This window comes from Lolium rigidum, chromosome 3 (genome assembly GCF_022539505.1).
Source record: "Lolium rigidum isolate FL_2022 chromosome 3, APGP_CSIRO_Lrig_0.1, whole genome shotgun sequence".
Taxonomy (NCBI): Eukaryota; Viridiplantae; Streptophyta; class Magnoliopsida; order Poales; family Poaceae; genus Lolium; species Lolium rigidum.
Genome location: NC_061510.1, coordinates 387,641,773 through 387,665,430, shown reverse-complemented (window position 1 = coordinate 387,665,430; position 23,658 = coordinate 387,641,773). Strand labels below are relative to the sequence as shown.

Genomic DNA, 23,658 nt, shown 5'->3' with positions numbered 1-23,658 from the left:
ATGGTCAATCATTTAGATAAATTCTACCTTATACCCGCCGTGTAGTATTGCAACTATTTTTGGCACTTGGCTATAGGGGTGAATTCTAGGTTTAAGTTTCTTATCAGAGTGGGAGCGATTGCCGTGATATGGTCGATTTGGCTTTGTAGAAATGACAATATTTTTGATAATGAAAACTATTCTCTTATATAGGTAATCTACCGGGTACGGCTTTGCTCCGTTCATGGTCGTCGCTTCAACGTATGAAGGACCGAGATCTCTTTATGGAGGTGTCTACATGGTTGGATGATATGACGAAGGATGTTATTATCTAACATGGGTGGCTGCATAATCTTATAATTGTTGCTCCTCCTGTCTAGCTCGCTATTCAGCCCTTTGGAACTCTTTTTTTACTAATCTTTCTTTGTTCCTTGTTATCTGAGATGGATGTGTGCGTCGTAGCTATGTAGAGGCCGGGTACAATATTTATGTCTTTAAGTAATGAAGCGTCCTTTACCGAAAAAAGTCTTTTCTGTCATCCACTTTATATACGCTAGCCATCATTTCTCCCCTTCTTGCTTGCTATTCTTGATAACTATCCACATGCTAGAACCCAATTTTCCAAAGTCTAGCTTTTTTTCCCTCATCTTGTTTTCTAACAATTCCCTCAACTTGTTGATCCTAACTTTGCTCCAAGTGAGAACTACAAGCCATTTGATTTCAAACAAGATAACCAGTTTTGGGGTTGGAAGATATCAGGATACATAAAAATAGAAACAAATAAAAGAATGGTAGAGTGTGCATTCGCTACTGTGCTGCGTGTGGAGTACCATCTTGACCAAGTGCGGTGGGGTCTGAAAGTTGGACCGTGATTAGTTGCTCGCAGCGGTTTATTTCCTTCCGAATTTGGCCCGGCAGTTACCGTATGAGTAGAAACGTGGCTTAGATCAGCTTTGGCACTACGATTGGATGCTAGCAATTTCACTTGGCCTCGACTAGAGAAACGAGAGGCAGCTCGATTGGTACGCTGCACATTCAGGATTCAGGAAGGCTGTGGTCAATAAACTAGTTCAATCATAATCACCTCTAATATGCCTAACCATTCATCGATTCGGGATAAGGTGTAAATGAAAAACATGCGCCTTCACGTCGTTATTCCATTCTCGTGATCGGTTTGTCGTTCTCGTCGAGTGTTTGAAACTCGGTTTCATGTTTCTTTTTAGCCCTTTTTGGACGAACGTTGTCAACTTTTCGCACACGGTCGATCGTTTCAAGTTTCCTTCGGGGAGTAGCTTCACCTCAACATTTCGCACTACTTTCGTGTTCAAAGTTTACAGTTTCAACCTTTGTAAACGAGTAGATCTAAAACTTCGTACAATGCACTATGAAGACGTAGACGGGCTCGTAAACAAGTGTCAAATTGAAAAATTATGAACACAAAAGTCGTGCGCGATGGTGAGATGGAGCTATTCCGCGGAGGAATTTTGAAACATGCGAAACGTATGCGAACAAAAAAAAGCTTCAAAGGGAACACGAAATAGCCATTCAAATACGCGACGATACCAACAACCCTTCGTGGCAATTGATTCTTAACATCAATACGTATCTTTTTCGTGTACATCATGTTTCAAACGCAACCATCATTTTGTAGATCGGGAGGATTAAAACGATGTAGACTAGTGGCAAGGTTACGTATACACCATGAAGGATCCACTTTCACGCTCGTCGGAGCTGGCCAGCTGGAAACGGTCGAATTGATCATTCTTCTTGAGCCATGTTTTGTGTGCATCTCGGCTGCTTTGAGAACCATGATATGAAGTATTTTTTCGTTGTAGCCTACCAAACGTCTGTTTTTTTTGCCCAAATAATGCGAGAAAGTCTTTCACAAACAACCAATCACGCCCTTGATGTCTTGTAATTTTAAATTTAGATCAAAGAATAATTTCAAGGATGATGCTATGCAAGTAGTTGTTTAAAAAGGATATAAGTCTGATTGAGTAGTAAGAAAGGCGGAAAAAAGGGGAAGAATAAACATGGGGATATGGTGTCTAATCTAACTAGCCCTTTAGAAGAGGAGGAATTCTCAAGTTGGTGCCTACCACAGCTGCAGAGGTAGGATTTTTGTAAGGGGTATGCAAAGAGCCAAAGACACAAAATTTGTTTTTTTGACGCGGAAATAAGATATAGAAGTTCCCAATAACAAGAGCGAAACTATAAATTGTTGACGGGACTGACAACATCACGAATATTTTAATACATTGAAACTTAAAGAAAAAGTTATAGGATTGCTAACATTTTCATGTTGATTTTGGGTTTAAATATCAATAGATATTGGCGTTGACGTTGAGGTGAAGCTGTGGTATGGGTCAGCAACAACCCCAATTAAATGATTTGAGCCTACTTGTTATAAGTGGGATCAGGGATACTTTCAGCAAGAAATATATCAAAGAGTTAGCAAAAAAAAATTAAGCTTTTTTTAGGCAAAGACATGGATACCTGCAGAATAGCAATCATTTGTCAAACATACTTGTACCATTGGTTATGATGCAAAAGCCATCAAAGTTATTGTATTTCTTAAAACAGTGAAGTGTCAGCTTAATCACGGCAGAACTTCACTAAACCTCAAACGTGGAATCAAACAGGCAATACAATTAGGAAAAAAATATAGTATATTAATTTGTACTGTGGCACCTTCAACTTCTATTGCTAACATGTACAGTACTACTCAAGGTTTTGGCTACATGCCTACATCTGATAAGTCACCGCCAAAACATAAGTGGTTCCAATGTTCAATTTGACTAGCTTATCAGATATCTGAACAAACTTCTTTGATTCATGGGAAAAACGAGGGGTGCATGGAGTTCAAATTAGAAATAACATGCTTCATCGTGGATATTATGCGAGCGTGGGCCAAGGCGCGAAGTCTTGGTTCCAAGTCCGGCCCAAAAGCCCAATAATCGAGAGTTCAATTTAGAGCAGAACGTCGACTGATCTGAGCCGTCCACCTGTCCAACTCGGCTAGGGTTTGCGTTTTCCGGCAACCGACCCCTATAAGTAAGAGGCGGCAGCCCTCGCAGCCAACCATCTACTCAGATCGAGATCTTCCACACACCACCGCCGCCGCAGCAAACCGGAGAGCGAGACCGACTGAGCGCACCGCGCCACCGCCGCGATGAGGGCCAAGGTTTGTACCTCGCCGGCGCTCTCTCTTCTACTGCCAAAGTTACATGCTTTCATGCTTTTGTATCTGTGCTCAATTTCTTTGCGTTTCTCCGTGCATGCTTGTGTGTGCTGTTCTCTGTGATGATCAACACTGATTAGATGTCCGATCCAATCCATTCCATTCAACCGTGGGGACAATATGAGGCATTTGTCTGAGAGAACTGATGATATACTGATTCGATTTGCTTATTCTGCTGTCTTAGATACTGTGAGGTTACGGTATTACATGTCTAATTATGCCAGATTATAGTAGAATTAGCTAGCTGTTTGTTTTGCTTCTTCCATTGGCTTTCATTGCTTGCAGTTCTCTGTGATGATCAACACTGATTAGATGTCCGATACAATCCATTCCATTCAACCATGGGGACAATACGAGGCATTTGTCTGAGAGAACTGCATCTATTTTTATATATCGATCGATTTTCTTGCTGTGATAGGGTAGGTTAGTATATGCAATTTGTATTTTGCAAGCTGGATTTTGTTGGTCAATTGTTCTCTGTGATGATGAAAACAGATGACGAGTCTGAAGAAATCCATTCATTTAAACCATGTGGACAAACGAGGCATTTGTCTGAGAGAACTCTATTTGTGTATGATTTGCTAGTTTTGTCGTAGTAGTTTCTTATTTTTTTGTTCTGTGTCTTTGGCATGATGAGGAATACAATGGCGTCTGATCTATTTGATGATAAAATCCTCCTACTCATTCTGAATGTCAAATCACCTTCCTTTATCCTTTTGTATAAAGATTTACATTGATTGGTTTTCTCCTTGGTATTCTTAGTTCTTCAGCTACAGATAACATATTTGTGTTCTTGTTCAATCAAAATTCGTAGTTTGGAACATGATGAAGAACAATTGGTCCGTGTTTCTGATTATCCCGTGATGATATCCAATGAAACACTCAATGCTTCTGATTCTAATATGATCTTGTCAAATCTATTTTGGCTCTGTTTTTGACTTACTGTTCTTTGTGTTTGTAAAGCTTCACCTCTCTGTACTGATGGTATGTATGTTCACTACAATTTGCAGTGGAAGAAGAAGAGAATGAGGAGGCTCAAGAGGAAGCGCCGAAAGATGAGGCAGCGATCCAAGTAGGCTGCTTCGAGAAGGGGAAGCATCTTCTAACATCTGGCAGCTGGACGTTGAGGGATGATGGCATCGTGGTCTAATGATTCCTGATCTGTTCTGTAGTTTATGGTTGTGGAATATGTTTACCTGTGTTTGTTTCAAATATAAGACTAAGTTATTGTAATGAGGATTCTATATGTTTCTGTTTCTTGATCGTATGCACTTGGAGCTTGTTCTGTTTATGTTGCCATGTTCTTGTTTGATGTCCAGCTATTGCTATCTTCGATCTGAAATGAACCAGTGATTGCGTTTTCTCGTGTGAGCAAGCTTGTGTTCGGTTTATTCATCAGTTAGAATTACGTTGCCATGTTATTTTTGTTTGTCTTCTACCCAAGGTGGACGTCAACTCTGGCTTGGATTGAAATATAATTGTTTGGAAAAAAGTTTGAAGCGCGCATCATCGCACATCTTTTGCAATCATCTCACTTTATTTTGTTCGAAGCTGAATTAAACCACATTCCAACGCAGGGTCGCATATAACTCGTCCATTTTGGTCGTTGAATTTCATATTAATGCTCCTACATTTTGTATCTGGGTTATCGTATACGTATAATCTGGGATTGGCAAAACATATCAAATCCCGGCTTAGCCTTGAAAACGAAAGGTCCATGTGCATCCTCATCCCCGGCCTACGCTCACGTACTCTCAGTTTCAGGGGAAAAAGGTGGGTTTCATTGCTTCCACACCCACCTTCATGTACCCATTGCTACTTAATCGATACGATGACCCATATATACATCTCCCAGGGATTCGCCCGACAACCTCGATCTCAGCATATAGGTAGTCCAATGTAGCATTCAGTTTGGTGAATGATAATATACATGCTAAAGAAAAAAGACGATGAGTTACATAAGGCAAAAACAACGCGGATGTTCTGATGGTTTCTGTATCCGAAAAAAACATGGTGATTGAATTCTAAGAATAGAGGGTATCGGGAGGGAATCTATTAGCCAGAACAAAATTGTAAGTTGATTGTCTGCACAACATTGAGCCTACATAGTTTCACCACGTTGCCAGACTTTTACGCTAGTAGCTAAGGCGTATGGCTTCTCCTAACATTTTCTTCACGGGTCTCCGGCTCATGGCCCTTATTGTTATCAAGTGCAACTTCGATGCACCTCCAAACTAATTTGCATCGACCATGGAACCAACATGTGAATATACAACTTGCATGCACTAATCTTCTAGCTAGCAACTTCTAGAAATAAAGTTACATTCGAGAAACATACTTTGAGATCCCCAAGTGAGATCATCTTCTGCACTGTTTCACTGTTATTATATTGGACAGGTCTTCAGAAGGAGGCGGACAGGGATCTGCTGGCCGAAGGAGCTAAGAAGCTGATGCATTCTGCGACTATCATCTTCTCCGCATCATCCGCTGCTGCTGGTAACAGGCCGATGCTGCTCATCAATGCTCCATGATGCTGTTGGACTTTCGGAGACATGGATCAACGAAAAACTTTGTAGTGGCGATATTCCTTGTAGTTTCCTTTCGTTGTCTGGGAGCTTTTGAACTTCCTTAGGCCTGTGTAATCCCCTTTTGGACTTGTGACTGAGGTTTGGTTTGTGGTATCAGGTTTTGCTCCATAGTGAATTTTATCCACACTGGGTTTCTGATACTGCACAAACTCGCTTCCTTCTCCCTACCCCCTTTTCTTCGTTGTATTTTCTCTTGAACTTGGTATTTTCGTTGAATGCAATGAAAAGGGGTGGAAGCCCGGTTGGAAAAAGCAACTTCTAAAAATCTGGAATAAACAGTTAACATTGTGTGATGGAAAATCTGAAGTGAAATCTGGACGAAACATGCATAAAACCTCTTTATGCAGTACGACTCACAAGTAAGTGAGTACATAAGCTTCACATTCCTCCTCTTTTGTCATCATGGGCCTCTTCCTTGTTCCACCCTAGTCGGTAATACATGCAAGGATGAAGATATTCAATGTTCGATGCAATATAAACAAAATGAAGGATTCGTCTTTGATTAAATCTAGCTTGTAGCTTTTCAAATGTAATTAATCACTTTTAACTAAATGTGACCTGAAAAAAAATATGTTCATATTATGTATTCTCATAGTATTGATCAGTCGACACGAAATTTTTTTCTAACACTTCTCGTTTTAAAGAAGTATATCATTCCTTTCACTATTCTAAGTAAACCCTTTGCAAAGAAGGTATAAACAGAGCACCAAAGATCTTGGCATGCTGAACATGTTGTATTGCCTTAATATATGTTTTTTTTTTACAAAATACCTGAATAAGAAGAATTATTTAGTATCTTAATTAAAGGCCATTTAAAGCACGGATGTTCCAAGGTGGAATATACGACCAATGAAATGGAGGGCGAGAGTGGGAGTGGGAGTTTGTTCAGAACTTTGCTAGTATCCGGAAGTGATGTTTTGGCACTTGGGAGCGTATGCTCTCTTTATTTTCAAATGCAAATGCATGTTAGACATATTTTGAAATGTCAAAAAAATGAACAAAAATTTCGCCCGTACATGAAGGACACGCTCACAAAGTCGTTTCATGAAAAATCGAGTTTTCGAGTGGCGTGTGTAAAAAAGACAAAATTCGATGCTAAAACAAAGACTTGTCACAAGATAAATTTTCTCGTTTTCACGTAGACTACAAAAAATATCATTTTTTCGTGAAACTTGACGAACACACATTATGGAGATGTACATGTAAATTTTTTTGTCAAAATTTTTTAACACTTGAAAATATGTTTTTATGGTAGAGGGATCATACGCACCCGGGAGCCGAATTGAGTTTCTGCTAGTATCCACTCTATTTAGGATCCGGACCATGTATTCAACAAAGTCTAGCTAGTTCCATCTACCAGGCACAAAAGGAGTATCTCTTAAAGCAAAGGGATTTTATCTAGCTACTATAAATATTTCTAGTGTTTATATATAGATAGATAGTTATTGTAGTGGCTTTGTATTCGAATACTAGTGTGATGAAATTGACTCAACATAGCTTAGTTGCAACACCCACCCAAGATAATCTTGGGTTTCCGTAACAATGTGGCATGCTAGGCATGAACGTATTTTCTTCTGTTGGGCATGAGAGATCTCAGGATACTAATCTCTACCTATGAGGCTACATATAGAAGGTCCGTAAGCTCGTGTTGGCCCTTGCACAAGAGCGTAGCGTCCTACAATCCACCTCACCCATCTGCCTAAGAACGCTTCGGAGCAGTTATTGGCTCTTTCTCAGAACAACCACGTCAGGAGTGTTGTCGATGCCGTGCACACCGGGGCCGTCGTGGACTCCTTCAGTTGGAAGTGGCTTTCTCTTGAAGCAAATGAAAACGAACTTGCTGGCTATGCTCGTGGCTCGGACTCTCCGGCATGAAAGGAACGCACCCCTCGCCCAGTGGGAAGTCATGAAAATGAAAACGAAGTAGTTAATGGGAGAGCTAATGTTATCTTTTATCTTGTTTCGAGGTCTCAAAAAAGGGTGTTTTCCGTAATCACGAGACCTTGCCAGGGAGAAATATCAACTCCATCCTCGATGAATGGCACTCGTGGTTGACTTGTAGACATAGGCTAAGGCGAGGCGAACAGTAGCCCAACTCGAAGTGGGCGTTGTCATGACCTAAGCTATTCGATAACGTGTGTCCCGTGATCTGTGTTTTCTGCTCAAGCTCAATATAAAACACGGAGATCTCCTACGGGTACTCGAAAAGGGATTATTGGCGCAGGTAATGTGGTATAAGATTTATTTTATCTTTCTCATGAGATACACACATTAGTATCGGCCGCACATAATCTATTTCACACGAAAAAGGTTCATGTATTCATGGTTGTTTTAATATTTTGTGAAATCACCCTTTGTATGTCAAAATTTCGCAAGCTGAAGTGTCCATTGTTTCCACAAATTTTAATTCGAAAGAGTATCCAGCTTGAGTTTCTCATCCTCTGGTGGCACGATGGAAGAGAACCAGAACCGTGTTGTCCTTCTGGCGGCGTCTAGAACCGACCTTTCTTGACATTACTCTAATGATTCTCCTACCCATCATCTGCTGTTGCAACATGGCTTCTAGGGAAGAACCCCCAAAACGCTCCCCTCACGTTGCCCCCTCTAGGCGACTGAGGGGGCGAAACCCTAAAGCATCGCCACCCCGACCACCCCTTCTCTTCCTCCCCTCATCGTCTCCCTCAGAGGTGACACTGGTCGAAGGGCGTGCCGCCGACGAAGGGGGTGGCGGGGATTTTACCCTTGGCCCATGATCCTCGGCTCCGTGGCACGAAAATTTGGAGGCTGGTCGCTGTGTGGTGGCCTCCATGTCTTTGGTGCTGCTCGGCGACTCCCTCCTGCTCCACCGTGCTTTCTGCGGTCGTGGCCTCCAGGGACGGAGTTGCTACTGGTGTTGACCTCGGTGGGGACCTTTGGATGCCGGAGCAGCGACTTCGGGTGGTGGAGACGGTGCCGTCTTCTTCACGGCGAGCGGTGGCCATGGGTGGTGCGGGCCCGTCTACTCGGCCGTGCGGGCGACGGGGTGGCGGCGAGCGTGTGATGCGGCATTCGGGACATTTCGTCGGCCTCGGCCAGATCTGGGAAGGTCTCCATCCCCAAATGGTGAAGCTCGCAGCCCTCGGTCCGATCTGTGCGATTTTGGGCGGGTGGATGGTGGCAGGGTTGGTCGAGACAGGAGGAAACCCCTGGCCGGCGGTGGCCACGACGTTGTCGACACCACTGGCTCCAGTTCCCTCCTCTGAGGCTTCGTTGAGGTTCCCTCTCCCCCACCCAACCCCCATGCCCTGGGTGAAAACCCTAGCCCCTTCTTGGGTAGTGATGGCGTCACGACATCGTTCCCCTTCTTGAAGGCATCGTACGGGGCTGCCGAGGTGGTTGGCAAGTTTCATTTGTTGTTTCTGGTTGTTCTTGGTGATGCTTCTTTCGCGGCGTCGAGCCAGGTCCGAAGGTTTCTCCGTAAGCTTTGGTCTGGCAGTGGTTTCTACTCTTTGTTTGCCAGTCTTCCTATTGCCTCTTCGCTCATCAGCTTGTTGTCCTCTAGGCGGTGATGTGGGCTGGCGGCAGCCGTGGTGTGGTATCTGGTGCGGCAGCTGGTCTTGGTCTCTTCTATGAACTTTGTGTCGACTCTGTTATGGAGTGTTCTTGGGGGGAAGCTCTCTACCTTCCAAAGGTGTGGCATCCCGCGATCCAAGGCGAGAGGGATGGGATCCCTCTTCGTAGTCAGAGACCGCGAGCTAGTCTTCTTTCATTCATGTGGTAGAGATGCAAGCAGTGTGTCTACACGGATGATGCTCCCTACTACCCATGCTTCTTGTCATGTCGGCGTTCGAGAAGATGACGGCCTCGGAGTCTCAAGCGAAGCTTCGAGTTTTTTATCCTTTGTTTGCTTGTTTCTTTGTGCACTGTAAGCTGTGTATGCTCTGTAAGCACTCTGTATCTACCGGTTTCGCGGCTTTATTAATTTAAAGCTCGGCTTAGGCCTTATGTTTAAAAAAACATGGCTTCCGGGCAATTGTGGTCGGAGATATTGAGAATAAGACCTACCATGAAACCTTCTTCTTCCTTCCCTTGACCAGGTGTGTGTCACTGCCTATATCTCATTCTGCCGCATCATTGCTGACATCCGACACTTTCTTAAGGCCCATGACACCCGCTCTCCCCGCTTCTCCTTCGCCTTTTTATCCACCTATGTTGATTCCGAACTACTACCTTCTTCTAAAAAGTTTACATTTTAGAACGGAGGCAATTTTTATTTTGGATAAAGAGCGTTTTATTATTTGATAGGTTTCAGCTCACACCCGGTCTCTATATAGATACGATGCACACAACCACACACAATCCAACATTTGATTACAGAAAATAATAAAAGGCGCAATACATATAAACACTCATGAAGCCTATGGAGGTGGGGCAAGCCTCAAACTATGTTGCCACTTATGTTGGGTAATAAATTCCTTCACTATGTTCTCCTACCGCGTAGATACCTCCGTAAAGAGGTCGCGATCCTCCATATGCCGAAGACGAAATGGTGACCATGAACGGAGCAAATAGCTGCACCGGTAGATAACTTGCATGAGAGGAGCATTTCTATTATAATAAACCTTGATATTTATACATAGCCAAAGTGACGAAACAATTAACAACCAGCGCTTCCACCCTAATTGGTAGTTTAAAGTATGATTCACTCCATTTAGCCAATTAGCCAAGAACCTATTTGGATGATTTACCATATAGATCTAGCGAAATTGACAGTAGAAAAATAGATATTTTATTATCTCGTCATGATGACAAAAGCCACATATCTTACGTCCCAGCCAATTACGTTTTGCAAAGTTATCTTTAATAAGAAAAGCCCCCATGAAGATACCAGGCGAAGACCTTAATCTTCAAAGGTAACTTTGTTTTCCAAATCATTTTCCAGAACAGAGGTAATACATCCCTAAAGATAGTTTGAAGTTTAAACGTTAAACATTAAATGCATGTTAATTTATTGGTGTCAACCAAGATTTTTCACATACTCTTTCCATCTTACAAAGGTAGTCTGAGCTCAGATAACCTTCATAAAATGGAGGGAGTATGTTATAGTTATATCAATACATGTTTTCTCCATCAACAAGGTCTTAGGTCAAAAGTTTTTTTATTGATTACCAAAGTTTTGAGGCGGTTTTTGGATTAAATAATCCCCCTTATTTTCATCTCCTGAATCATTGGTCTGGCCTACTTGGCTGCCCATCTAGATCGAGCAACGGCATCAATTAACAAGATTGGTGCGTTGATCTAAAAAAAAAACAAAAGATTGTTGCGCGTGCATATATCTCCACCAACAACGGCTATTCCTATGCGTACATAGATAAATCAATCTCACCAGCTAAACCTGTAATCGCACATTACACGGTCGATCGATCACAGACCGTCCCCGACCCTGCAGAAGATGGCAGAGACGACGGCGGCCGCTACCGTCGGCGCCGCGCCCTCGGAAGATGCGATACGGGAGATCCTCGCGCGCCTGGAGGAGCCATCCACTCTCGTCCGCTGCGCCGCCACGTGCAGGCGGTGGCGCGCCCTAGCGGCCGAACCCGCCGTCCTCCGCCGCCTCTGGCCGGACCCGGGCCGCTCCTTCGTCGGCGTGTTCACCAACGAATGGTGCCGGGGAGAAAGGGTCTCCTTCGTCCCGGGCCCGGGATCGGCCCTCGGGGCCGGCCGCCGCCGCCTCAGCTCCTTCATCCCCGATGTCCCCGGCGTACCGGATTGGGTGCAGCCGCTTGCCTCGCACCACGGCCTCCTCCTCGTGCGTCTCCTCCCGCGGGAGCCCGGCACCATGCAGCTCGCAGTGTGCGATCCGCTCGCCGGCACGTGGGACGTGCTACCCGCGCTAAGGGGGAGAGTAGCTCGCTACTTCCTAGGCTATGCCATTATTGCAGCATCCGACGGGGCGGATCGTTCCTCATCGTCGTGGCCGAGCAGCTTCAGAGTGCTTGTTTTCAGGACGGTACAGGTGGTTGCCGGAGAATACATCCTTCACGCCTTCTCGTCCGGCCAGCGAAGCTGGAGCTCTCCCACCAAGTTCCCTGAACATGTGGAGCGCAGCCTCGAGGAAGCCACCATTGCCCAAGCGGACGCCGCCGTGTGCCATGGCGGTGTAGCAGCGCACTGGTTATTCAAGACCTCATCGGAATTGATCTACATCCTCGGTATCAATTCTGAAACTGGCCACGTTGCCGCAGTGCTGCTCCGGTTCCCTGCAGGGGCGAAGCATCACAAGCAAATCCGCCTTACAACCACAGCCGACGGGACGCTGCTCTCGCTCTGCACCTACGACGGAGACCGTCGGTTTAAGATCTGGGAGCAGCAACAGAGAGGTGAGGATGGTACTGTACGTTGGATCCGCGCTAAGGTGTTGAAGCTAAGGTTGCCGCTTCAAGGAGCGCGGCTCATGTGTTTGGGCGCCAGGAGCCGCAGGTTGCTCATGATGGACGGCCACCACCGTGTCCATGTTTTGCACCTCGAAGGTGGAGCAATGGAGGAGATGGAAGACGAGTTTTACGACCCCAACCTCATTGCCGTGCCCATGGAGATTGATTGGCCCAGCTTCCTCATGTCTCGGCTTCGCCGCCTCGTGTAATCTTGCTTTAATTGCAGGAAGAACATCCTGAATGTTTTATTCTTTTACGTAGTACTTTTCTTTTCTACGATATGCTAGGTTAAATAAATTGCATTGGGTTGGCATGATAATAAAGCTACTATACATTTTCTACGATTTTGATTGACTTGACCTAACCTCTCTGTTCCAGGTCTAAAAATTCAGCCATAACTTGTTACGAAAACGAAAGCTCATATTCTGATGCTTTCTCCAGTACTTACAACAATCGGCATCATCGCAACTATATTTCCTATTGCAAGTCGTTGTGTTGTTAGAGCGCGACTAGTCCAAACTCCAAACCCGAACAGCAAATCACATCAGACGTAGCACATGGTGAATTTTATCTTTATCTGACTTCAAAAGCCAATTATCTGACTTACTTGAGAATAGGGTTGTCGGGAGGAAGCCGATGTCGTCGACCGAGGAGTCCGGCTCTGGCTGCCACTACGGGAAAACTGCATGTTGCCGCGACAAATCGCAAAATAAAAATATTAAAAGTAAAACTAATTAAAAATAAATAAAATTATTAGATGAAATAAAATAGAAAAAAAATAAAGAAAATGCCTGTTGACGCATGGCAAAGAAAGAAACGCACGACAAAGATCTATTTGCCGTGCAGCCTAGCTGCTCGCACGGCAATGCCCAGCGCCTTTGCCGTGCAGTATTTTCTTTTCCGTGCGGCGTGTTTGGTCTTTGCCGTCGACCTTTCTTTGCCGTGTGTTGTCTTTGGACTTTGCCGTGCAGTGTTTCGTTGTCGTGCGCTAACTTCAGATGTTGCCGTGCATATTTTCTTTGTCGTGCGTGCTGCTTGCTGCGCACGACAATGATTGATCGCACGGCAACGCCGTTTTTTCCCGTAGTGTGCCGCCATCACCAGCCTCGCGGCCGCGAGTTCCACCCTCGCCTTCGCGAGCTCCGCCTGGAGGTGGGACATGGTCGACGCCTCCAATTCCGCGCCCACTGCCGCCTCAGCCTTGGCTTGCGCAACCTCCACCGTGTCCGCCTGCAGCTGCTCGGCATGGCGGCCGTCTCCAGCTGCTCGACCTGGCAACCATCTGCTCCTCCGTGAACGCCACCATCACGAGGATGGCGGCGAGGTCTGGATCATCCGGATAGGCGCAACGGGCCATCTCAACAAGGCGAGCCTAGGTACGGTCGTGCTTGGCCATGGATGATTTGAGGTGTGCTCTTTTCGTTCGCCGGTGTCGACCATATATAGGCACGGTGGGGCGGCAAAATGTCTATTACGTGCAAGCCGCTTCCCCGTGCGCAAAACAACGACAATAACGTGCCAATCTACCGGCCGTGCGCGGGAAGTGGTAATCACCGGCGGTAGGGCTCGACGGGACATTAAACCATCATTACCAACCTTGACGCTATCAGGAGAATTTTTTTGCGGCAGCTTGCTGGACATACCTCCGACGCAAATGGAAACGGACTCAGATGCCCTGTACAACCGATTTGCTATCCGTGGTTCGACGCAAACGGATGCGCGTGAATATTTTTGGCATCTCTTTTGCGTTGGTCAGTTGGAGATGCCTAGCGAGTTTGTGATTATTTAAAAAACAAATCAGACAATTATTCATTAATATTTTCTACGGTGTTATTTCGCAGAGGAGCACGGTGCGATTATCTCATTCCAGTTCAGTTCCCACTTCCCTGGACAAAGCAGTCAGTCCAGTCGCTCTCACTATGTCACTGAAAAGTCGCTCTTTTCCGGACCGAACTAGGAACAGAGAGTCTCTCTTGGCGAGCCCCGGTGTCCGGCGACCTGCGCCACCAGCCGGCCACCGCCACGGCGAGGGCTTCGTTGCACGGATCCGCGATCCAGGGAGTAGGCCATGCAACTAGGAGGAGGGGAAGAATCCTGCAAGGATCCGGGCAACCCGCCGGCGACCGGCCACCAAGTCCGCGGCAGGGCCGCTCCATCTCCATCCCATTCGTCGCCGCCGTTCCCCTCCACCGAGCCATCGTCGTCCGCGGTTCGCTCCACTGCTCTTGCTTTTCCGATCTTCGATCTTGTAATTAAAGGGAATCAGGACAAACCTGAACTGAACCGTCTCACCCATCTGTAGGAACATGAGGACGAGCAGCAGCAGCAGGCCACGGCGAGCCTGCCGGAGGACGCCCTGGTCGAGATCCTGTCCCGGGTGCCCTACAGGTCGCTCCGCCGCTTCAGTTGCGTGTCCAAGCCGTGGCTTGCCCTCTGCTCCGATCCCAAGATCCGCAGGAGGTGCCCGCAGACCCTCTCCGGCTTCTTCTACTCCGGCCTCCGTGACATCAAGTTCCACAATTTGCTCGCGGGAGGTGCTCCCCCTATGCTCGATCCCTCCATGCCTTTCCTGCGCGACAGCTACATGCTCGTCATACTCGTACAATGCTGCAACAGCCTTCTCCTCTGCCAGTGCATGAAATGGACTCCGGGGGGAGGATCCACCATTGATTACGTCGTCTGCAACCCCGCCACAGAGAAGTGGGATGTGATACCTCCTATAGCATTGCCGGGCCGAGAGGAACGCCCACTTGCTTATGTGGAGATGACCATTGTCTATTTAGGTTTTGACGCGGCCGTTCCGTCCCGCTTTGTGCTGTTTGTGCCCCAGAGCGGCCATTGCGACGAAACTACAGAGGTAGCCATCTACTCGTCGCAAACTGGAAGATGGACTTCCGTGCAGAATGAGTGGGGCGACCAAACTATTCTGCATCCGAGTCGGGAATGCGTCTTCGTGAATGGGACTATGCATATCACTACCCTTTATTCCTCAGTAGCCACAGTCGACGCCGAGGGGAAAGTTTGGAGGAATATTAAACTGCCATATGTAAAAAGCATTCATCCTTTTGCTGCTCCTGATTCCACTGGTCACTCTCAGGGACGCTTCTATGCGTGGCAGATAGATAATGATGGTGACTGCCAACTCTATGTTTGGGTTCTTGAGGATTACGACAGGGGGAAGTGGACCTTGAAGCACACTGTGGATGTTTTGGAACTGTTTGGAAGGCATCACCGCAAAGATGGGGAGTCCTATAACATGTTTGCAATTCACCCGGAACTTAATTTGATTTTCCTTGCTGATGGGAAGGAGATGGCGGTGTCATATGATATGGATGACTGCAAAGTGAATGTTATCTGCACTTCTGGAGAATTCGCGAGATTTGGTGGTCTACCTTATACTCCTTGTTTTGCGGAATGGCCATCAGATGGTCACTAAGAGTCTGCAGCTTCACAATCTAGCACGGCAACAAGAATCGGTGGCCGCTATATATGGACCTATTCTTCTAATTTTGGCACTGGCTTGGAAATGTCGAAACTCTTTTGTCTGCAGTTTGCAATTCCTGTATGTTGTTGTCCAGGTGCATGCCTGTTTGGGCTTTGAACAATGTTGGTTAGTCAAGACTTTCTAAGGGTAATGCTTAGTTGTGTCAATGAACCTAGTCATTTAACCTGCTTTCTGTCATGTAGTACTACATATTGTGCCCGCTTGTTAGCTCTTGATGTTGCCCTGTTCTTACTTCATTTTCAACATTTCAAATGCTTATATGTGGATTTCCTCTTGTATATTGCAGCAAATAAAGAGAGGATAAAGAAGTATTGTTGTCTTTTTTTAAACCTGCATGGCCTTCCATTTGTGGTTTCAAATATTATGCAGCTTGACAAACCTACAAAGCATATTTATTTCATCTGCTTTCTTGGTTAGGGCCTTAAGGTAAGAGAATAACCTAACAAAATTGTGCATCGTACATCACTATATCACTTATTCTACCCCAGTTTGTTTTTAGCTCTTGTTCTACTTGAGATGTCCTACTAATTAAATTCTGTCCAGACTGATAAATTTCTAGCTTGCTGTCTTAGGCTTTTGTTGACCATAATGTTATAGAATTTTCTTGTCCATTACCGAGAATTTCAAATGGTGTACTGAGTCCATCTACTATATGGGAATCAAACTATTTCTAATTATTTAATTTTGTCAAATGGTTGTCCTGTTCCGATTCAAGTGTGGCAGTGCAAGGTCCGAGCTCTCAAACCATATTGTTTCTGGCTACTAAATCAGGTATGCATTTCACTCTAGCGTGGCCAAATATTTTCTGGACTCATAAGGTTAAATGAAAAATACTGAAATCAATGCTAAGTCTGATGTGGGCATGCATGGCATCTAAATCATGCAGGTTCTTACGGCAACTTCCTGGTTAACTTACTGCTATTCATGCATTATTTGATCCTTAGTCCTGCTCTTTTCTAGAACGTGAGTAAGGCAATATTTTTCGCATTAGGATGGATTACATTACTACATTTAGCTCTGCATCCAGTCAAATCCTAGAAGTTTTAAGCTCCACATTCAGTCTCAAATTCCGTTTGAGTCGACCATTTTACTTGCTAAATTGTATGGCCCCTGTTGCTAAAAAAACCCCCACCAGGTCCACTTACTCACCAATGACTGAAAAGGAGAACCATTTGATAAAAATTTAATAATTCAGTTTGCATATTTACGAACTCAGTACACCATCTGAAATTCTCAGAGAAGAAAGTTCTATAGGATGACATTATGGTCAACAAAATCGTAAGGTGCTCACAAATAAGAAACATAACTCCAAGTGTACAAGATGGCCTGCCTGTTGACTCAACGGCCTCTCCAGTACCATCGCCGACACTGACCCGCATGGCGGCATGGACGAACCCTGCAACATGGCGACTGGCATTGACCGGGACCAAGTCGACTGAAATGCTCATTAAGGAGTTTGAAAGCAAACAGTTTCAGAATGCTGAAAGTAAATTCAGAGAACCAGGTCTCCGCAAATATTATGGTGCTAAATAGTTTATGGTAAAAAGTGTAAGCAATATCACACTATGAATTTGATGATAGCTACTTACTAGGAACAACCAACTTCAGAATCCGCTGCAAAACAAGAACAACCTAAGTGTTCTCATCCACCAGAGCTATAAGATTTTATTTTGAACTTTGTCTTAAAACCCTATCAATATGTTGAATGGTGGTTTTGTATTTGAAGGTTCTAAACAATATGAGTGGAAAGAAATCATGAGCTTACAAATTGACCTCAATAATAGCCCACAGAGGGTGTTCCTTACAAATTATCCGTGGTAATTGTTCAAAGCCACAAAACGGAATGCATCCTAACACAAATAAATAGGAAAAACATACTGAAATTGACATAGGAAATACCAAGGACACATCCAAGCCGGTGCCACAAAACAAGAAGATTAAACACATCTCCGATAACTGATATTTACGAAGTAGTTCCACCGCTAAGCACATGAAGCTACAGTGACTTTCAGCGACCATCCAAAGACTTTGCAAAACATGGAGTATAAGGTAGAACATCCTTGAACTCTTGTGAAATGCAGATAACATTCACTTCCTGATTATCCATATCATACGACACTGCCTTCGCCCCCTTGTCAGGAAGGAAAATGCAATTACAATCAGGATGTATTGCAAATGCGCTGTAGGGCCTATCATCTTTGCCTCTCTGCCTCCCGAACAGTTCCGAAACGGTAGCAGTATGCTTCAGGGTCCACTTTTCGTTGACGTAGTCCTCAAGAACCCAAACACGGAGTTGGGAATAATTATAATTATCTATTCTCCATGCATGCAACCGTCCCTGAGACTGCCCAATGGAAAGCTTACAGTTGCCATTTTGTTCTGGCATGTCAACATTCCCCCAAACCTCCCCTTTGGTGTCGATGGTGAATACCGAACCCCAATCGGTAGCCAAATGCATAGTGTCATCCAGGAAGACACATTCTGTAATACCAAGCCCCATCACTTCAATCTGCACGGTGGTCCATCTTCTGGTTTTCGAAGTGTAAATTGCCATTTTTGCGAAGGAGTTGTCAGCGCCATGTAGGAGCATAAACACCGTGAAGCCGGACAGAAGAGCCGCGTCGAATCCAAGGAACATCCGTGTCGAGTCTAAATAAACGAATGGGTCACCACTCTCCTCCAATGGTATAAGAGGCAGCACAGCCCATTGCCCAGTCATCGGATTGCACACCACGTGATCGAATTTGTGATCGTCGTACTCTCAGCATTCGCAGAGGAGAAGTCCGCCGCTGCACTGCTTGACCTCAAACCCATCGTAGATCTTCCGGAAGAAAGGGAGAGAAGGGTCGACCATAGGGGGCCCTCTGCCGGACAGATTAAAGAAGCTGGAGCGTCCACTATCATTGAAGAAGAAGCCGGACAAGGTCTGCGGGTACCTCTGCGGATGTCTGGGTCGGAACAGAGGGCCAGCCATGGCTTGGACAAACACTTGAATCGGCAGAGCGACCTGTAAGGCACCAGCGACAGGATTTCAATGAGGGGCCCCTCGGGGAGGCTCCCCAGGGGGTTTTGTTCCTGTTCGTGCGTCGTCTACAAATGGTACATACAGTTTCGATAGGTTCAAGGTCCCATATGATGAATTCAAGATTGGACCAAGGTAGAGGAGAGGGAACATATCTCGAAGGCTACCTCAGTGGAGGGGATTGGCGGAGCGTCCAGCAGCGAGTGGTCCTTGTTCATCTAAAAGATGGTGGGGACTGTTTATTCAGGTCCCTTTGCTCGGATCGATGATTCTCAAAGGAAAAAAGAGAGAGACTCAAAACGATACCTCTGTGGCGGGGAACGAATGCGGCAGAGCGTCATCATCGCAGCCTGGGTTGGCAGCCGTCGGTGGGTTCCTGCGTCGTGCAGCCTGTTGCCTCCTCCTGGCGCGCGGCATCACCTCTAAGCATTCGACTAGGTCGCGGAGACTCCACGGTTTTGAAGGGCCGGGTTGCTGTATGACTTCGTTGCCCCCACGATGGAGAAGTTGAATGGGCGCCTCTATAAAATAATAGTGTACACCGTGCTGTTTCTTTCTCTTCTCTACTACTGTACTATTAAACGAGTCAAGTTTTTCTTTCCTGCAACCACCAGATTATCCCTCTTAAGAAAAAAAAAGATTATCCCTCTTAGTAAGATCTAATGGTCTAGATTGATCTAATTGGATGCTATGAGTGTACGTACTTAGCAATTAATTACCTTGGGTGGACCAGTGCGGCGCACCAAGGAACCAAGGAGGAGACCTGGTCGTCTGCTAATTATCTTTTAAAATTTTTATTACCGAAGTACTAACCCATTATTTTGTATTCCCTGGCTATGTTGGGACCGTTGATTGTTTAGTGATTTTCAGTTTCTCGCAGTTGGTTTTTGTTGGTGTTTTAAAAAGAAAAACCTCTTGGATATATCTCGACTATTTATGCAAGTGCAGAAAGATTTCAGGTTGTGCCCTTTCTTCTATTTGAATGATCAGGGTGTATGTATCCTCCTGAAATGCAAGATAACTCTTGCTTTTATTTCAGTGTTTTTCAATGTAGCGGCAGACTTTTTCCCAGACATTGCCATCATATATGCAGGGTATGATGCAGGAAGGGTAGATAACTGTAATGATAAAGCCTGTTGTGATGTATGATTTCTCATAATCTTAGTTTTTAATTCTAAACCTGCATGTTGTTTCCCGTTTGTATAATATGTCTTCTGGTTGATAACTGTGATGATTCTTGGGCACATTTTGTACCTTCATGGTGCAAATAAATGTAAAAATTCAGACTTCTGCATAAGTTTCTTTCTTAGAAGATAGCTGACCTTATATTTACATTATGTGTGGTTTGGGCTGCATCGGTTGGAGAAGCTAGATTTTTAACCACATAGGCCATATGTGTACTTAATTTGGGACCACATTGATCCAACAAGCTTCTCCAATAGGTCTTATAAGGGTTATTGTTGTTTCTTTAGTGACGAGCTCACTGTCATGGATGTGAGATGTATTCAGTTTGTTTTGTCATGTTTTGTTGTTAGTACTAGAGCTTACTCAACTAAGAAAATTTTGCACCACTTATCTAAGGGTGGGATTGAAACCTAGTTTAAATTTGAATCCTTGGCTTTGATATTACTCATTCATAATTTTTCTGGTTCATATGTTGATGCACGCAAAATCTTGTGAATCCACGGTAATATTTATTAAGCCTGATCATCTATAGGCTTTGATATTACCTATTGGTGAGAAGCTTTTCATAGGAGGAGACCTCAATGGCCATGTGGGTACGTCTAACACAGGTTTTGAAAGGGTGCATGGGGGCTTTGGCTATGGCATCCGGAACCAAGAAGGAGAAGACGTCTGAGCTTCGCTCTAGCCTATGACATGGTCATAGCTAACACCCTTTTTTAGAAAGAGAGAATCCCATCTAGTGACGTTCAGTAGTGGTCTACACTCTAGCCAGATTGATTTTGTCCTCTCTAGAAGAGAAGACAGACGCGACGCGCATGCATTGATTGTAAGGCGATACCTGAAGAGAGTGTTGTCCCTCAACATAAGCTGGTGGTTGCTGACTTTCGCTTTAGGATCCGTGTCCATCGGGGTAAACGCACCAAAGTCGCTAGAAAGAAGTGGTGGAAGCTCAAGGGAGAGGCATCCCAGGCTTTCAGGGAGAGAGTTATTAAGGAGGGCCCTTGGGAGGAAGGAGGCGATGCAAACATGATGTGGACGAGTATGGCGACCCGCTTGCGGAAGGACGCTGTAGAGGAGTTTGGGGTGACTAAGGGAAGTAGAAGGGAAGCTAAGGATACCTGGTGGTGGAATGATGAGGTCCAGAAGGTTATTAGGGAGAAGAAGGACTATTTCAGATGCCTATATCTGGACAGGAGTGCAGCTAACATAGAGAAGTACAAGGTGGCGAAGAAGGCTGCAAAGCGGGCGGTGAGCGAAGCAAGGGGTCGGGCGTATGAGGACCTCTACCAACGTTTAAACACGAAGGAAGGCGAAAGGGACATCTATAAGATGGCCAAGTTTAGGAAGAGGAAGACGAGGGATGTCAACGAACTCAAATGCATCAAGGACGGAGAGGATCAGCTTCTTGTGAAGGATGAGGCGATCAAGCGTAGATGGCGGGAGTACTTTGACAACCTTTACAATGGAGAGGTTGAGAGCTCTACCATTGAGCTAGACGACTCCTTTGATGATACTAGCATGTGCTTTGTGCGACGTTTTCAGGAGTCTGAGGTTAAGGAGGCGTTAAGGAGGATGAAAGGAGGCAAGGCGATGGGTCCTGATGGTATCCCCATCGAGGCGTGGAGAGGCCTTGGAGACATAGTGATAGTATGGCTAACTAAGCTTTTCAACCTCATCTTTCGGTCAAACAAGATGCCCGAAGAATGGAGGCGGAGTATTTTAGTATCAATCTTCAAGAACAAGGGGGATGTTCAAAGTTGTACTAATTACTGTGGAATCAAGCTGATGAGCCATACTATGAAGCTATGGGAGAGAGTCATTGAGCACCGCTTAAGAAGATTGACAAGCGTGACCAAAAACCAATTTGGTTTCATGCCTGGGAGGTCTACTATGGAAGCCATCTTCTTGGTACGACAGCTGATGGAGAGATACAGGGAGCAAAAGAAGGACCTTCATATGGTGTTCATTGATTTGGAGAAGGCCTATGATAAGATACCTCGGAATGTCATGTGGTGTGTCTTGGAGAAACACAAAGTCTCAATAAAGTACATTACCCTCATGAAGGATATGTATGATAATGTTGTGACAAGTGTTCGAACAAGTGATTGCGACACTGATGACTTTCCAATTAGAATAGGGCTACACCAAGGGTCAGCTTTGAGTCCTTATCTTTTTGATTTGGTGACGGATGAGGTCACAAGGGATATACAAGGAGATATCCCATGGTGTATGCTCTTTGCGGATGATGTGGTGCTAGTCGATGATAGCCAAACGGGAGTTAATAGAAAGTTAGAGTTGTGGAGACGAACTCTAGAATCTAAAGATTTTAGACTTAGTAGAACTAAAACTGAATACATGAGATGCAGTTTCAGTTCTACTAGGCACGAGGAGGGAGAGGTTAACCTTGATGGGCAGGTGGTACCGGAGAGAGACACATTTCGATATTTGGGGTCCATGTTGTAGAAGGATGGCGATATCGATGAAGATGTGGGCCACCGAATCAAGACTGGTTGGATGAAGTGGCGCCAAGCTTCTGGCGTACTCTGTGACAAGAGAGTGCCACAAAAGCTAAAAAGGCAGGTTTTATAGGACAGCTATCCGACCTGCGATGTTGTATGGCGCAGAGTGTTGGCCAACTAAGAGACGACATATCCAACAGTTAGGTGTAGCAGAGATGCGCATGTTGAGGTGGATATGTGGCCACACAAGAAAGGATCAGATACGGAATGACGATATATGGGAGAGAGTTGGGTAGCATCGATTGAAGAGAAGCTGGTCCAACATCGTCTCAGATGGTTTGGACATATCCAACGGAGGTCTCCGGAAGCGCCAGTGCATAGCGTACGGATAAAGCGTGCTGAGAATGTTAAGAGGGGTCGTGGTAGACCAAACTTGACATGTGAGGAGTCCGTTAAGAGAGACTTGAAGGTTTGGAATATCGACAAAGATTTAGCCATGGACAGGGGTGCGTGGAAGTTAGCTATTGTTGAGCTGGCAATGTATTATCATTATTCTTAGTATCCTTATACTTTTATGTAATATGTAAATATTAGGAGGACAAAGGTGTAAAGAAGAGAGAAGAAATAAAATAGAAGAAAAGGGGACGGGAGAGGATAAGCTCCAGTTTCCCATCAATGGTTTTCACACAGCTCTAGTTCCCTACGTGTTTTCGTCGATTCTTGAGTTCTAGTTGATTTATTCCAACATGGTATCAGAGCAATCGGTCCGTGGGGGTGTTTCCGACGCGGATTCGGTCTGATTTGTGCTCCGTTTGTCGATTTGGTGGGCGTGGCTGCCTTTGTGCGCCGCCGCCGGTTTTTGTCAAGATCGCCGCTGTCAGGGTGTTGGGCCGGGCCGTGGCTGCCTCTGCGCGTCGCCCCCACCCTGGTGCTGCGCGTCGCCGTCGTCTTCCTGGTGCTGCACGTCGCCGCCGTCATTCTGGTGCTGCACGTCGTCGCCGTCCTGGTGTTGTGCTGCTGTGTGTCGCCTTTGTGCTAGAGTTTTGCTCAATCAACATTGACCAGGTCAGTTACACATATCGTTCAGTCGAAGAGATCTTGTAGTGAATTCAGCTTCTTGAATTCAGCTTCTTGCTCTGTACGAGTCTCGTGGAGAGGAAGTTTGTGTGGCTAGCTGAACTTAGTGAGAAGTGTTGTAGCTGTTCAGATTTCCAGAAATACACAGTAGCTGTTCAGTGATCATGGGAGAACCAAATAAAGATTCAG

At 45.3% G+C, this 23,658-nt stretch overlaps 1 protein-coding gene, 1 long non-coding RNA gene and 5 other non-coding genes across 8 annotated transcripts; all 7 read left to right on the top strand.

Moving 5' to 3' along the window:
- The first annotated feature begins 3,057 nt into the window (after positions 1-3,057).
- Positions 3,058-4,511, top strand: LOC124700748. The gene is made up of 2 exons (XR_007001822.1): positions 3,058-3,163; positions 4,231-4,511. It is a non-coding gene; the product is annotated as an uncharacterized LOC124700748 (long non-coding RNA).
- LOC124705084 lies at positions 3,275-3,362 on the top strand. Its single transcript, XR_007003929.1, has one exon. It is a non-coding gene; the product is annotated as a small nucleolar RNA SNOR75 (small nucleolar RNA).
- LOC124705083 lies at positions 3,507-3,594 on the top strand. The gene has a single exon (XR_007003928.1). It is a non-coding gene; the product is annotated as a small nucleolar RNA SNOR75 (small nucleolar RNA).
- Positions 3,695-3,781, top strand: LOC124705074. The gene has a single exon (XR_007003920.1). It is a non-coding gene; the product is annotated as a small nucleolar RNA SNOR75 (small nucleolar RNA).
- Positions 3,845-3,910, top strand: LOC124704859. The gene has a single exon (XR_007003731.1). It is a non-coding gene; the product is annotated as a small nucleolar RNA Z105 (small nucleolar RNA).
- Positions 4,038-4,119, top strand: LOC124704811. Its single transcript, XR_007003693.1, has one exon. It is a non-coding gene; the product is annotated as a small nucleolar RNA SNORD18 (small nucleolar RNA).
- A 9,695-nt stretch (positions 4,512-14,206) lies between the features above and the next one.
- Positions 14,207-16,051, top strand: LOC124700747 (F-box protein At5g07610-like). Of its 2 annotated transcripts, XR_007001821.1 has the most exons (3): positions 14,207-14,430; positions 14,524-15,852; positions 16,013-16,051. XR_007001821.1 is itself a non-coding variant. In XM_047232823.1 (2 exons), the coding sequence occupies exons 1-2, from the start codon at positions 14,290-14,292 to the stop codon at positions 15,655-15,657; spliced, it is 1,275 nt and encodes a 424-aa protein (XP_047088779.1). In that variant the 5' UTR covers positions 14,207-14,289; the 3' UTR covers positions 15,658-16,051. The 2 variants fall into 2 exon arrangements, 1 of the variants encoding a protein (XP_047088779.1); XM_047232823.1 differs by having other exon boundaries at positions 14,524-16,051.
- The last annotated feature ends 7,607 nt before the right edge of the window (positions 16,052-23,658 follow it).